Source organism: Miniopterus natalensis, chromosome 19, assembly GCF_054644295.1.
Source record: "Miniopterus natalensis isolate mMinNat1 chromosome 19, mMinNat1.hap1, whole genome shotgun sequence".
Lineage (NCBI taxonomy): Eukaryota > Metazoa > Chordata > Mammalia > Chiroptera > Miniopteridae > Miniopterus > Miniopterus natalensis.
In genome coordinates, this window is record NC_142099.1 from 253396 (window position 1) to 269303 (window position 15908).

Here is a 15908-nt window from a genome sequence, read left to right on the forward strand (position 1 = left end):
ATATTACGTTGTTTTCACGCCTAACACAACATCCATTCTGCAGCCCATGTATTACAGAGTAATTTCAACTTTCAAGTTTTATTACTTAAATAAATTTTTGTAAAACTATGGCTGTTAGAGAGCAGGCAGCATTTTCAATCATGTGAGCAGAGTGTTTACAAAAGAAAGAGAAGTTAGCTTCTCTACCCAGCCCTGTAGGTAACTGAGATATCAAATTTTATTATATATTTTAAACTTCGTATTTGGAAAAATTTCAAACAGGGACATTGACGTAGTTAGATAACAAACTCCCATGTAATTGGTCTTACAATCATCAACATTTTGCCAGTCTTGTTTCCTCTATGTTTTCACTACTTTTGTTTGGGGGGGGGGGGGGGGGGGTTGGAGTGGGGGAGGGACTATCTTAAACTAAAACCTAGAGCTAGCATATCATAAATTCTTCAGTTTGTATGTCTTAGAAATAAGAATTCTTTATTTTATTTCACTTTCTTTTATTTCTATAAGTGCAGTACCACTATCACATTCAGCAAATTTAGCAGTAATCTCTTACTGTAAGAAGTTACTTGACCAAAAAGTGAGAACTAGTATTTGAATAAAGGTCCTCTGTCTCTAGCTTCTTGATTCCTTTTCCAAGCCATTTTAAACAAAAAACAGTTGTCTCATCTTAAGGGTGCATGTGCCTTAAAGTGAATGTGGAATGATTATGTTTTTAATGTGTGGACTGAGAGGTTATATATAAGAGAGTAAGTGACCAATGTTGATAGTCAAGAGTTTGCTTGTAAATATATTTAAGTCTCCCTTTATTCCTTTTTTGACATCAGCAGAAATCTATTTGCCCATCTACTTTGTTTTCCTGGGTCAATTCAAAGCTCAGGGGAAAATACGGGGCTCCCACCAACCTCAAGTCTTAAACATATTGCCTTAAATTTCTATTCTTCCTAAGTCTCCTGGCTGGTTTCTGTGTGCACACAGTTTTCAAAAGCAATCTTGACCTTGTTGAGTTACCTCTGATTTCCTGCCATGAATATTGCTTGTCTCCCCAGCCAATGGCATTACCATGCTGTCCTCTTTCAACAGTACAACTGATCAGCACATAAACCCATAGGGCTAAGCTGGCAATGCACTACTGTTGCACACCCCAACGTCCTAGTCACCCCTGGAAATACATGGCTATAGTATATACCCAACACAAATTGTCATTTGGGGGAAACTGCTCCTGGATCATTCATTCATTCCACAAATATTTATGTAACACCTGCCTTGTGCCAGGCAAAGTTGTAGGTGCTCAGAATACATATGTGAATAGAATAGACACAGTTAATCCTTGCCTTCCCACAGCCCACATTTAAGAAACGTCTAAACAGAGGTTTTCAGCAACCCTCTGCTTTTTTGTCTCTATTTTTATTCATTTATTTGTTAATTCTTTCACCAACAAGCATGCCAAGTGTTCACCATTGGCTAACCAGTGTGCTAGACAATAAGGTTGGGGTCTGAAGGCATTACATGTTTTAGCATCATTCTAGTCAAGGATGTGAAGGGTGTAGTTTGACCCGCTGTACCCTTAACATAAAATTGGTTTCCACTTACATCTTCCCGGTTATTTCCTTGATTATCCTGTATTCTCTCTCAAGTGTCCTTCAGCCTTGTACAGGACTACGGTTCTTCTGCTCATTAGGTATTAGAAGTGAGAGCTAAAGACACAGGCCGTAACTTTTGAAGCGCACATGTGCCAAGGAAAACAAAGACGTTGCTGGGTGGATGGGCATGGACATGAGACGTTTTTAAAAAACAGGGGCAACAGAGTAGGATCTCACATTTTTGTTGGGAGACAGAGTTCACATACTTATGATGTCACTAAATGTTCCTGCCAATGGAACAGGAAGGGACCACAACATTCTACGGTTAAAGAGAAGGCCAGGATGGGCCTCTGTGTAAAAAGGTGCCATAGAAAACAGAGGGAATCAAAAGATGGAAGCTGAAACAGAAAGAACCAAAAAAAAATTAAGACAAAAGGTTAGCTGGGATCATGAACAGCAGGAGAAAAGCAAGGACTGTGATTTGAGGGGAATGACAAGGAGGAGGCATGCTGAGACTGCAGAGCATCCAAAATTTACTTCTCTTGACATCACCGAGGAATATACTTGGAATGTGCTATATTTTTTCCCCTTTCTGTTAAGAGAGATTCACTGAGCTCCTCCTACATGTAAAGATGGTGCTAAGTGTGGTGGGAGATTAAGGAGTCAGAGCTCTTATCTTCTAGGGACATCTAATCTAGGTGATGGGACAGGACAGGCGGGAAAAGCATAGTAACAATATGGGCTGTGGATGATTACGTGTGAGGAGTGTTTCAGACAAGATGCGAAGACCAAAGAGGAAGATTTCAGGCCTGGCTGGTGAGGGACCCAGGTCAGCCTGTGGCCTGGAGAGGATGTGCTTAGGGGATGAGGAGGAGGGAGAGCCTGTGAGCTGAGGATGAGAAAGGACAGGAGGATTGGACTTATATGGGGAGAAATCCCAAAGGAACTGAGGGAACTTAACTCACTCACGGCCCCCCTTTTTTCTAGTCAGCACCCTTTTATATGAAGTGTGGGGTAACTAGGCCCTATCGCAGTCTCATCCTTACCTGCGCTCTCCTGGGTTTTGCTCTTCTGTGGTGGGCCTTCAGCCTGTCCACCTGGGTGAAGATAGAGATCCCAGACAACTCCCAAGTCCTGTTCAGTGCTCTGTTTGCAATCTGCAGTGGCAAGATCACATGTTGGGCTCCGCTATCCAAATCATGTAAGTTCTGGCCTTGAAAGGGAGGGCCCTGCTGGTCCTGCCCCAGCCCTTCCAGTCATCACCAGCCTCTTTTTCTGCCCCAGCTCACATGGATAAAGCAGTCATATGCTTCCCAGTGACAGTGGCTCCTTTCAGGATGAGCAAGGGGATGAGGCCAAAAGGGTTACCAGCCCGGCCAAAAGCACGGGCCTAGACCTTTTTTGAAGCCTGGCTCCCCTCCAGCCCTAAGTTTCCCACCCGCTGCTGCTGGTTCCTTCCTTAAAGTCCCTGCACTTCTTCCTTAGTGTTCTAGGGATTCAGACCCAGGAAGGAGGGGCCCTATAGGGAGCTGCTGGCCTTTCTCCCCTCTCCCTCCCCAATGCAGACTATTTCATATTTGGTCGAATTTTCATGATCAGCGGCCTCTTTCTGGCCTTCATTGTGAACATCACCCTTCTGGCCTTCCCTCACTTTCTTCCTGACACCAGGGAGCAGTGCTTTGTCTTCACCATCACCTTCTCTGTCATAGGTAAGAGATGGGAGGAAGAGGCTTCCCTCAGTTGTCCTGGTTCTGGGCTGGGGTGATGTTCCAGTGGGCACAGCTCCTTAGAAACTGTTCAAGGACTGCTAAGGTAAACGATAATCTAATGACAATAAAAAGAAACAGAGTAGAGGAGCTGAAATGACAACTGAAGGTCTTGGGAATTTGCCCAAAGGCCATACACTCAACTAAACCAGGCTGGTCTTTGCCCGCCTCCCCCCCCTTTTTGTCCCCTAACAGGTATCTGTGTGCTCCTTGCATTACTGCTGCACTCTCTGCATATTTTGAAAGTAACTAACATATTCAAGGAAGTGAAAATCACCTTTCTCTATCCCTCTGTCATCCTTTCAGTCAGCATCATACTGTTTTTCTTATCTGGTGAGTGTTCTTGAGGCTTTGTGAGTCCTTGGGGTAGGTCCTGAATCCAGAACAATCATGCCTATGGGTTTCAGCGATCTCCCTTGAGTACTGCTAGTTTCTGGGTATGGATTTGGTCCCACCTTACTTGATCTATTTCATTTGCTTATTGCAGTGGCTCCTACTCTATGTTAGAATTTTGCCTTCATAGAAAAATAGAATCCTTTTCTCCTCTACCTTCATTAAGAACCATGTCTGGGAGATGAGAATTTATAGGATCGATTGTAGGAGGGTGAAGGGTGGGTGGAGTAGAGAAATGAGGTGACAGAGTAATCTGCACTTTAGGTCCTTGGACCCCACACTCATTTGCTAAGCCTGCTGAAAAACTGTGGGCTTCTTAACTGACACCAAGTGTTGTAGTTATTTGCGTCTTCAACATTGTCATTTTTTCCCTCAGGAATTCTCTGCTTCTTCAGCTCCCACCACTGTTGGTTTTGGTGTGTTCTACAGCGACCCATCCAAGTGAAACCCAAGCCAACATCGGGGGCCAGTGGGAGCCCAGTGACAGTCACTGAAAGTAAACCGGGTGGAGACAGCTAGCCTAACCTCAGTGGTGAGAAGAGTAACCGTAGAAACATCATGTCGGGCCTGTAACTCAAGACTTCACAGCTACACACACTCTCTTGTTAGTTACTGTGTAAGCCTGGGAAGAGTTTGCCTGTTCCTGGCCACTGTTCAGGTGAGGGTTAGGGTCCAGGGACTTGGGCTTTCATGAGAGAGAGGGTGTAGCTGGGGATGGGGAACCATGAGTTTGCTTTGGGTCTTGGGGACTTGGAATGAAACCTTCTCCTCACCTTGAGCCTGACCAAGGCCCACCCCACGTGTTTCCTGTATCCTGGAAGTCGTGTCCTAACAGTAACAAAGCTCTTTCTCCACCTGTGAAGCCTGAGTTTTGATATAAATTCTCTGCCTTCTGGTAATTTCATGAGTGGAATCTTTTCGCTATCATATTATTCAGGACTCTGTTGCAGGTAACAAAACCCATCCAGACTAACTTACACTATGACAAAAGAGTGAACATTTTGGACAGATGCAAGGGTAGTCCACAGACTCAAAGGAAGTCCTGGTAGAATCAGGGCTACACAAGACCCTGGGGATAGAACCTGGAGCTCTTTCCTTCAGGATGCTATTTTTTTACTATTCAGTGAAGGTTAGTGGAATTTCCTGATCCATAAATGCAAACACTATCTTAAATTCCCCTTGCTCATCACTTTCAACGAGTCATCAAAACCTGGCCCATCCACTTCTGCTCCCCTGTCTGAGCCCTCCTTACACCCAGTGGGCCTGCCAGGCCTTGGTCACCCCTGCCAGACTGGGGGGGCTCTGAGCATGGCTTCTCCCCACTGCAGTCTGTCTCTACCATGCTGTCGACCCCATCTTAGAACACAGAGCTGAGAATGTTTTCCTTAAAAAAACATTTTGCCTTGTTCTTATCTTCAGGATAAATTCCTTATCTTGATAAATAAAGTTCTTTATAAGTTGACACCAACCTATCTTTCAAAATGTTTTAATATTTTTATTGCGATTCATGTCATACATGTGAAAACAGTGTTAAAATGTATGTATACAGATGAAAGGCTAAGAAGGGAACCACCATATCTAGAAAAAAATATTTCCAGTGTATCAGAGTCCCTGGTAAACCCCTGCAGCCCTTCAGCCAGTCCCTCCACACCAGTTCACACTGTGCCACCTCCTGGAGCTGCTTTCCTGAAACTCTGCCAGGCACCTGTTGTATCTTTCAGTCCTGCACGTCCTGAATCCTGTGGCCATTTGTTTCCTTCTCCACAAGGTCAAATTTTTCTCTGCTTCAAAACGAAGCTCACATGTGCTGTCACGAGAGCGTCCCCTGACATCCTCCCACCTTGCTTGATCTATTTCTGTGCAGCCCGCACGTTTCCTTTATTCCTGTTTTATTGAAAGTATGTGTTTAGACTTGTCTCTCTGACTAGATGTTAGTTCCTTGAGGAATGAGGCTTAAGCTTTACCTTTGAATCCTTAGGGTTTCACATTTTACTTGGTAAATGGATGTTTAATAAATACCCTTTGAGTTATTGAGGTGAAGCTTTAGAAGATCGGGAAGGAGTGGGGCATTGCTGTCACTAATGGCCACACTTTACCGACAGCCTAAACATCTGCCAGGACTTTCCCTGCATTGTGTCCTTTAATCTCTCAACAAACCTGCAAAGGGACTTTCATCCCTGTTTTGCAGATAAGGTAACGGGATTACTCAAAAGTTAAGCAAATCATCCAAATTGACCTATCTAGTGAAGGGCAGAGTCGAGGTTTTAACCCTGTCTCCCTGAGCCTGCTCTTTCCTTCCACATCGAGTTTCTTCTACGTGAACAACGACCAGAACACAGAGCTAAAGTTAAGGCAGAAAATGTTAACTATGATTATGCCGGAGATGAGCAGATTGTGAGGATGAAACGAATTAAAAATCAATGGTTAAAGAAGCTGCGAAAGTGAACTGGGAACCAATGAGAGTTACATGTTTTATAGACAAATTGAGGCAGCATAAATTACCGATTTTCAGAGTAAAGCATAGGACTCCTGCCCTGTAAAGAGGTAGATGGAGGTGGCCGTTTTGGGTGGAGCTTCAGGTCCCTGCACTGGGATGCTTGTCAGCCCCTCGACTCCAGATTCAGAAATGGAAGTGTCATTTTACTACGCGGTCATAAAGACCTGCGATGTATGACATTATTAATGGCCAAACTTACACAATTCCGATTTACGTCAATATATAATCATGTACAATTAATGTCAGGTACTGAATACAAGTACTATATACAAGCTATAGGTCAAATTAGTTTTATGGCAGTGAGATCTGGAAATCTGGCCATGGTCTAGGGTGGGTTAACGTAAGGGGAAATCACTTTTAGACTTACTTCAGCTTCCCCTCTCAGGGGGAAATCACTTTTAGACTAATACAGTCCCAGTCTTGGCAGGAAGGGGATTAGGTGAGAGTATGTGATACAAATGTAGCCAGTGCGAGGAAGTCTCCCAGCGCGAAGGGAGGGCGCAGGAGGAGTTCTCAGCAAGAGACAGCAAGGCCGAGGTCAGTTTGTTTTTCTTTGGACTTGAGACCGTGGGAGTTGGAGGGACTGCGAGGGAACCAGCTGGAGTTGTGAGATCCGTAGGCTGAGAATGACAGCAGAAAAAAGATTCAATATAAAATCTGGGTCCTGGTGGCACCATGGAGCCACTGAGTTAACCAGACAGCAGCCTCCCGACGCTCGGGGCTTGTTAGGTGTGATAATTAATTCACTTTAAGCCGGTTGCATGTCGTTGCAATTGTGGAGCTTTGCTGAAAGCTCCCAGCTGCTGCAGCGGGATCTTTGACTGGAGGTGTGACGGGTTTTGTATTCTCGTGCCCTAAATCCTCACGATCACTGGCGTTATGAAAAAGCTCAAAGCCACCCCCGTCAGCCGTGTGAAACACGGTTCGGTGGGCGCCTGTTTGGCTTAGGAGGCCTGCTTCTCTGCCCGCTCCAGGCCCCGGCTCTGCTGTTGGGCATCACCGTCTGTAGGCTTAGGGGGCACTTGCCCAGCCCCAGCCCCAGCCCGGGAGCCAAGCTGCATTCAGAAGCCAGAATGCCGCCCTGTACACGGCACTGCTCCTGCATTTAACGAGTCAAACGAGGCTAGAAAAGATACACACATCGGTCAATAGTATCTTCTCCGCCAGCCCATTTTGCACGAAAAAGTCTCCGTTTGAGAGCGCTTGCCTCTTTGCTAACGCTCCTAGAGAGCCAACAGGACCCTTAGCGAATCCTGCCGAGTTTTCTCGGGTGTCTGCGGCCCAAGCGCGCACCGAGACCGGCCGCAGCGCTGCGCCGCCGCCGCGGGGAGGCGCTCGGCGCCGAGGGCGGAGCGCACGCGGGCCCCGGGCAGGCTGAAGGCCGCGAGCGAGGGGACGCAGCTCCCGAGACCTCCCCGCGGTGGCCCGGCCGCTCTGGGTCTGGTGTGGATCGAGGGGCGCGCAGGTCCGGCGGCACCGGAGCTTCCCACGGAGACCCCCTCGGCGGCTGAGTCGGTGCCCGCCGCGCTCTGCTCGAGAGGACGCGCCCTTAGGCCCGGCTCCCGGTTGTGACCGGTCTTGACTCTCTTTGTGTCCTGAGCCACCAGAAACTGAGTAATGGAGACCCGCACATTTGTTCACAAAAGAAAAAAAGGGGAGCGAGGCCCCAGCAGGTGGGGAATTAGCTCAGGTGGTAGAGCGCTCGCTTAGCATGCGAGAGGCAGTGGGATCGACGCCCACATTCTCCAGGTTTTACTTCCCCGACCCCGGCTCTCCAGGAGGCGCCCCCAAATCTCCTGACCCACTGAGCAAAAAGAAAGACAAAGTGTGGGGCGTCCTGAACGCAGCGGTCACTTGGCCGTTTCCTCCGTTTTTGACCTGTGGGCATGGACAGTACAGGGCTCGTGATCACCCGAACCCGGTGTATAAAGATCTACCAATTTATAATTCGTGTTCTGTCTGCCCAGAGGCGCTGTGACCCCACAGGGTGAGGTAGACCACGTTGCCGTTTTCTACATGCAACTTTGCCCTAAACTTGACACAGGCCTGGAAAGTGCAAAAAGCATAAACCCAAACTGAAGAAGCTCAGCAAAGCTCAAGCAGGATAAACCCAAAGAAATCCACACCCAGGCATATCACAATCAAACGTCTGAAAATTAAAGAAAAGAAAAAATCCTGAAAGCTGCCTGAGGAAAATGAAAGGGAACCTACAACTTGTAATGTTTGGGGATTTCCTACCAGAAACCATAGACACTAGAAAAAAATGGAAGAGTGTTTTTTTTAATGCTGAAAGAAAATGTGCTAAGGTTTACTTCTGGCCTCAGGTTTATTCCATTGGTCTGTATGCTTGTTGACATCTAAGACTTCTCTCTCAACTCACTACACACAATGTCTTGACAAATATTGTGGATTCTCTTTATAGTCTCTCTAGAATCTTTCTCTTCCTCCCCTTCATCTATCCCTCCATTCATTCGACAATGTTTATGGGGAGATACTCTGTGCCAGGCCGTACAGTGGAGGCAGGAGCTGGAGAAAGACCCATGCTGTTTGCCTCAGCGACTGGCAGGATTTGTGTGAATAAATCTCAGTACTTTAATAACTTTATAACTTGTTTGCCTTTCTCTCCAATTCCAGTTCCCATTTCCAAGGTCTTTGTCATTCAAAACTGAAAACCTTTTTCTAAAGTGTAAAATTGATTATATAAGGTGTGTGCTTGGATTTTTTTCATGGGTTTTAAGCCTTAACAATGTTTTTTTCTGGTCATATCTCCAAGTATCAAGGCTTTTCAATCACTGCTTCCCTTCATGTATATTTTATGGCAGGTATGCAGACACATCAGGCACCATACAACCCAATAGGACAGGTACCTCTCCTCACAGAGGAATTCCTACATCCATGACTGTCTCGCCCACCCTGTGTGCGTCCCTCCTAACCTGCTACTTCCATTCCAATGTTTATTCCTTCACTCTAATGTGATCTTGTCTCTTAATCCCCATGATTTTTGTCTGTAATACTTTTGTGATTTTTGCTGACTTTCATGTGGCGGGGATGGGTGGGTTCTACATGTTACACCTGAACAGGACTCAATGCATATGTCAGATATAAGCAAAAAAGGACTCCAGTGTGAGGGTCCTGTAGAGGTTTTTCCACTGGCCTCACACGAGAGGTCCTACCTCAAGACCAAGTGGAAACAGCTGGAAGTTGTTAGGGGTTTTTTTTGCCTCCAGAACCTACAAGAGGCTGCCGCACCACCTGCTCCCAGGCGCACCCAGCTGCAAGGAACAAGGGATAATCGCACCTTTTTTAAAGGGCCATGTGCCATCCCGAGGGAACTGTGCCACCTTGTCTGTTTTGGGTGGGTCCGTCGGCTGTTCTGGAAAAGGTGAAACGTGAAGTTCTCGCGGCGCCACTTAAACCCACGGGGACTTTCCCGTCCCCTGTCCTCCTTCCCCAGCTGAGCAGGTGCCCACCGCGCTCTGCCCCGTGGTCCCTGAGAGCACGTGCTCTTGTCTTAGTCCTGGTTCCGCGACAACGGCCCTGCGTCCTGAGCCACCGGAAATAGCGGATACTGGAGACCCGCACATCTGGTCATAAAAGGGAAACTGGAGAGAAAAGGCCACGAGGCCGGCGGGGAATTAGCTCAGATGGTAGAGCGCTCGCTTAGCATGCGAGAGGTAGCGGGATCGATGCCCGCATTCTCCAGGTTTTACTGCCCCGACCTCGGCCCTCTAGGTGGCGCCCCCAAGTCTCCTGGTCCACGGAGGAAAGCGACAAAACCTGGGGCCTCTCCAACGCGGCGGCCACTTGGACGTTTTTCGGATTTTGACCTGTGAGCATGGACAACACGGGGCTGCTGATGACCCTAATCCAGGATATATATACCCACCGGTTTATAATTCGCATTCTGTCTCCCCAGAGGAGCTGTGATCCCACAAGGGTGAGGTGTACCACGTTGCTGCTTTTCCTCAATCCTACGCAGGCCTGGAAAGTGCAAAGCGCATAAATCCAGATTGAAGAAGCTCAGCAAAGCTCAAGCAGGATAAACCCAAAGAAATCCACACCCAGGCATATCACAATCAAACGTCTGAAAATTAAAGAAAAGAGAAAAAAAAAAATCCTGAAAGCTGCCAGAGGAAAATGAAAGGGAAGCTACATTGGTTCATATGGGTTAATTTTCAAGTAGACTCGATTGTACTCTTTAAAAACTGGAAACTGATAACACGATGGTGCTTGGAAAGTACTATTTACTGTTCCACGTGTAACGTGCCCCCTGGCGCCGGGTTGCCCTCTTAGCGCAGTAGGCAGCGCGTCAGTCTCATAATCTGAAGGTCCTGAGTTCGAGCCTCAGAGAGGGCACTCTGGTTTTTTTTTTTTTTGGCACCACGTGTTCCATGCACCATAAATCACAACACAAAGAAAAACTGGCAAATGGTCACAACCACTTCAAAACTGACCCCACATTCCCTCTCAGGGGGAAATCACTTTTAGACTTACTTCAGCTTCCCAGAGCTTTGAATCAAATGATTGGGGAACAATTTCCCATTACACCAGAAACCACAAGCTACGCCTGTTTGGGCTCTTCCTCTCCCTCTCATCAAAGAAGCTGGGAAATTAAATTGCTCTTCCAATCTCATGCTCTGAAGGTCCCCTAACAACACTGAATGAATGGGTGGACCAGGGGTAAGATCATTCATTCTTTTAGCATCCAACAAATATTTCTGGAGCACACATCTTATTAAGGGACTGTTCTAGGTACAGTGGTTAGAGAGTAAATAAAACACAAAAATTCCCTCCCTCCGGAGGCATGCATCATAGATACTCATTGAGGGCTTGAAAGATAGGCTGAGAGATTCAGGCTCTCTTCCTGGAAGGAACAGGCTGCCCTCTAAGGTTCTCCATGGTCCCTGGGTAGCATTGTGCCTTTCCTTTCAGGATAGGAAAGAACCTTTTTCAGTTATTTTAGACTCAAAATACACAAAGATAATTACAGTGGGATGGGATTCTGATGAGGGAGCTTCAGGGTTCTCGTTGTTGACCTATCTTTCATTATACTCTGTGAGGAAAAGTCCTGATTTCTACAGAATCCAAAGTCTATTAGAATTCTCCTACCCACCCCCCACACCCAGCAATCCAAGACACATTGGGACGAGGTAGTGCAGAGGCTGCCCACCTAACAGAAAATCCCTCAGCTTTTTGTGTACCTGGGAATGCCTTAATTTCCCCCTCACTCTTGAACTCTTGAAGGACGGCATTGCGGGCTACAGGATTCATATTCGTGTTTGACCCTCTCCCTCCCCTCCCCCCCTCCTCCTCTGTCTTCTTCTACTTCTAGCACTTCTGGCCTCCAAAGTTTCTGATGAGAAATCTGCTGGTACTCTTACTGAGAATCCCTTGTATGTGATAATTCACTTCTCTCTTGCTCCTTTCAAAATTCTCTCTATGCCTTTGTCTTTTTAAATTTTGATTTTAATGTGTCTTGGTGCGAATGTCCCTGAGTTCATCTTCCTTAGAGCTCACTGGGCTTTTAAAATGTTTATATTTATGTCTTTATTCAAATTTGGGAAGTTTTCAGCCATTATTTCTTCAAACACCTTATCTGTCCCTTTCTCTCTCTTTTCTTCCTCAGATACTCTCACAATGCATATGTTGATTTGTTTGATGATGTCCCACAGGTCCCTCAGGCTCTGTTCACTTTTCTTTAGTCTTTTTTTTCTTTATGTTCCTCAGCCTCAATAATTTACATTGTCATACCTTCAGTTCACCAGTTCTATCTGTTCGCATCTGCCTTTGAGTCCCTCAAGTAAACTTGTCATTTCAGTAATTGTACATTCAGTTCCAGAGTGTCTTTTTACATTTTCTACCTTTTTTGATATTTTCATTTTGTTCACACAACCTTTTCTTGAGTTTCTCCATATTTTCCTTCAGTTGTTTGAGCATCTTTAAGACAGTTGTTTTAATGTTTTTGTCTAATATATCTGAAATTAGATCTTCAGGGAATGTTTCTATTGATTTTTTTCCCCTTTGAAAGCCATTCTTTCCTGTTTCTTTGATGCCTTATAATTTTTTTGTTGAGCTCTGGACTGTTGACTCTAATAATGTGGTAACTTTGGCGATCAGATTCTCCTTCTTCCTCAGGTTTTTTGTTGTTGTTCTTATTCTTAAAAAAAAAAAAAAAAATTTGTTATAGGCTCTTTTTGTGTCAAGGATCAGCCTAAAGTGTAAACTTGAGGTCTTCTTGGGTCTTTTCTGACCCTTTTCCTTGGCATGCACAGTTACTTTCTATTTTCCCCCATATATGTTTTTGAATGTCCTAGTTTTTAAAGTCTAGCTCCCAAAGGAGGGAAAATTAAAAAATAAATAAATAAAGGGGCAAAAAGAGCTCTGATCGTTTTAATGTCTTGAAAGGTAGCTCAGCCAGAGAAAGAGGGGTTTGCAACAATGAGAGGAGCTGCAAGGACAATTGGCCTCCTGCCTTTGTCTGCACTTCTCTGATCCAAAACAGCCATCAGCTACTAACAGTGTTTATATCAGCCCAAGGAGGTAGGAAGAGGAACAAAGAAGAATGGAAAGCAAAGGGAACAAACCATCAATAAGTTATTAATAGGTAAACCCATATGAAAAGGTATCAATGAGTGTACATAATCTAAACACATCAATTAAAAATCAGAGATTGTCAGAATGTATTAAAAATATGCTGATTATAAGAAACTCAATATATAGTTATATGCGAGATTTAAAGTTATATACAAGATACAGAGTAAGACAGAAGTGTGGACTGGAGACAAATTCGGGGACGATTTATTCGCTCATTTTATTGGGCACCTCCTACGTTATTAAAAAAAAAAAAAAAGTAAAGAAGACCTTGGAAGGTGAAAGATCGACTGAGATCTTTTGGGGCAGGAAAAACCACTTCATTGGAACACAAGAGCAGCTGCGGACAGCACAGCTGTCCCTGGTCGCACAGCCCAGAGGGTCTTACGGTTGCGTGAAGACGGAAAGGCGAGCTCTCCACCGTGCCTGGCCCGAGTCCTTCGGGCGCAGCTCTGGCTCGGATGGAGTGATTTTCAAGCAGCATCTACTGTGCTGTTTTAAAACTGGAAACTGGTAACACGACGGTGCTTGGAAATAACATTTTCTATTTTACTGGGACTGTGGAAAACCAGCCCCAGCTGCCCTCTTAGCGCAGTAGGCAGCGCGTCAGTCTCATAATCTGAAGGTCCTGAGTTCGAGCCTCAGAGAGGGCACGTTTTTGGTCACAGCCCGCCCGCACCAGAAACCGCGAGCCCACGCGTGTTTTAGCGCTTCCTCTCGCTCTCACGGAAAAAGCTAGGACATTGCTCTTCCAACTTCGTGGTCTGAAGGTCGCCCAACCGCACTGAACGGGCGGACCAGGTGTAAAATCCTTTTTTTATCATCCAACAAATATTTCTGCAGCACACATCTTATTAAGAGACCATGCTGGGTACAGTGATTAGAGCGAATAAAACACATAAGTTCCTTCCTTCGTGGAGCTACATCTCATTTGGAAGGAGTGGGAGAAACAGACAGGCAAAGAAGAAAATGCACAATAAATTAAATGGGGAGATGTCTGCAGTGGGGTAATCATTAGGCAGTAAAGGGAGTGGGCAGTGTGGCGGTAGCACGTTCAGCTTCAGAGAAAGAGTTTTTAACTTAACAGCCTCCCGGATGGATGGGAACGGCCGTTACCCCCGAGCTCCTCCCGCTCCCGCAGTGCGGGAGAGGAGTGACGTCAGCAGGACGGCCGCCGGGAAAGCCGCCGACCCCGTTCCCCGGCAGAGACACGAATTTAACATTCCGTAGGGTCAAAAAGCCTTTAATAAGAACTCCCGAAACCAGTTAAGACGTCGCAGTGTCCCAAGCCAGGGGAAAGCCAAGAATAGCCACGTTGACATGGATGCGCCGCTGCATTTCACTCGCTACAGACTCTCCGGGAAGGTAGCTCCCCGAGATCGGGAGAAAATGTCCAACGCGCCACTGCTCGGGGAGGAAAGAGAAATGCATATTTAACATTCTGGCTTTGTGAGGCGAGGGGAGGGGAGGCCAGGGGAACCGGTTTCTGCCTCACCTGACTGGCAGCGAGGACGGAGAGCCTCATGCTTTGGATGCCCCGGGGCCGCGGAGAACCCGCAGCAACGGAGATAAACGCCAGAGGGAGCAAGAGATCACGAGCTTCGGGGAAAGAAGCCGACAACCTCCCTGGGAAATGCCCTGCACAAGCTCAGGGAACGCACATCTCTGACAGGTCTTCAGATCCTCCAGCCAGGCTGGTTGGTGAAGGTCAGTCGGTCAGTCAAGACTGGAGAACAAGTAGCTGCTTTTTCAAATGCCCAAATTTCAGCAAAAAATCCCAAGGCATATGAAGAAACAGGGAAATCTGACCCAATTAAAACAATTTGATCTCCAGAAGCCAACTACAAAGAAACTCGAGATATAATTCAAAATAATCATTTTTATGAAGCTCAAGGGGCTCTAAGAGAACACAGACAGTAGTGAATGTGAAGACAAGTCATTTGAAATGATCAAACTAGGGAAGCAAAAAGAAAAAATTAGGAGGAAAGTGAAAAAAAGTGTAAGGGACTTATGAGACATCATCAACAGAATAAAATATGCGTATAGGAGTCCCAGAAGGAGAAAAGGGAGAAGGGGCAGAGAGCTTATTTGATAAAATATGGCTAAAAACTTACCAAAACTGAGGAAGAAAATGGGCATTCAAAGGACTTCAATTAGGATGAACCCGACCCACATCGAGACACATTATAATTAAATTGTCAAAAGTCAAACACAAGAGGGAACGTTGAACGAAACAAGAGAAAAGTGACCCATCATGCCAAGGGACACCTCATAAGATTATTGAAGCAGAAATATTACAAGCTGGGGGAGTGAGATGATACATTCAAAGTGCTGAAAGAAAAAACCTGCCAACTAAGAACAGTATATCTGGCAAAACTGTTATTCACAAATGAAAGAGAAATAAAGACCTTTTCAGATAAACAAAAGCTGAGAGAGATCATTATACTGCGCCTTACCAGAAATGCTAAAGGGAGTCCTTCAAGTAGAAATAAAAAGATGCTAGACAGCAACACAAAAGCATAAATATAAAGCAAAATATTTAACAAAAGCAGAAACATAAAGCTTTCTGATAAAACTAAATATATAGGCAAATACAGAACCCTGTAACACTGTAATGGTGGTGTGCAAATCACTTTTGATTTTGATATTTAGAAGATAAAAGCATAAAAACTGTAAAATGATGTTGATACAAAATATTAAGGAATATTTTTTTGTCTGCTAAAAAATTATTCTTCTTTTATTTATTTTTCCATCACCATTTATCCCTTCTATGCCCTCTTCCACCTCCACCCACCTCCCTTCCCCCACTTAAGGAACATCTTTACTGCCTAAGGGGCACCACAACGGGCCGCTCTCATGGCATATGGTAGACATTCCATGTAACCCCATCACCCATCAGTCAATGGAGCCATCAAATTCTGGAATGGCTCATTCAAACGAAGGCGCCCAGTCAGGCCCCACAAACCCAGGCTCCCAGCTGGGCCCAGCTCTTGACCAGCTACCACAGACCCAGGATTTTGACCCACTCCAGCACCACGCCAGCCCCCGAGGACCCAGCCTGGAGGCCAATTCCCACAAACCCAG

General features: G+C 45.7%; 1 protein-coding gene and 4 non-coding genes across 5 annotated transcripts; all 5 read left to right on the forward strand.

Moving 5' to 3' along the window:
- Positions 1-1968: 1968 nt before the first annotated feature.
- LOC107542806 (transmembrane protein 225B-like) lies at positions 1969-4386 on the forward strand. The gene is made up of 5 exons (XM_087827698.1): positions 1969-2013; positions 2565-2778; positions 3143-3286; positions 3539-3676; positions 4113-4386. The coding sequence occupies exons 1-5, from the start codon at positions 1969-1971 to the stop codon at positions 4253-4255; spliced, it is 684 nt and encodes a 227-aa protein (XP_087683824.1). The 3' UTR covers positions 4256-4386.
- Positions 4387-7908: 3522 nt separating this feature from the next.
- On the forward strand, positions 7909-7981 carry TRNAA-AGC (transfer RNA alanine (anticodon AGC)). Its single transcript has one exon. It is a non-coding gene; the product is annotated as a tRNA-Ala (tRNA).
- Positions 7982-9862: 1881 nt separating this feature from the next.
- TRNAA-AGC (transfer RNA alanine (anticodon AGC)) lies at positions 9863-9935 on the forward strand. Its single transcript has one exon. It is a non-coding gene; the product is annotated as a tRNA-Ala (tRNA).
- A 581-nt stretch (positions 9936-10516) lies between these two features.
- On the forward strand, positions 10517-10589 carry TRNAM-CAU (transfer RNA methionine (anticodon CAU)). The gene has a single exon. It is a non-coding gene; the product is annotated as a tRNA-Met (tRNA).
- Positions 10590-13404: 2815 nt separating this feature from the next.
- TRNAM-CAU (transfer RNA methionine (anticodon CAU)) lies at positions 13405-13477 on the forward strand. The gene has a single exon. It is a non-coding gene; the product is annotated as a tRNA-Met (tRNA).
- Positions 13478-15908: the final 2431 nt, after the last annotated feature.

Coding starts and splice junctions, on each gene's coding strand:
- LOC107542806 (XM_087827698.1), top strand. CDS start 1,969: ATGGAAGCTGAAACAGAAAGAACCAAAAAAAAATTAAGACAAAAG. Junction 2,779..3,142: donor GGCTCCGCTATCCAAATCAT/GTAAGTTCTGGC, acceptor TCCCCAATGCAG/ACTATTTCATATTTGGTCGA. Junction 3,677..4,112: donor CATACTGTTTTTCTTATCTG/GTGAGTGTTCTT, acceptor TTTTTCCCTCAG/GAATTCTCTGCTTCTTCAGC.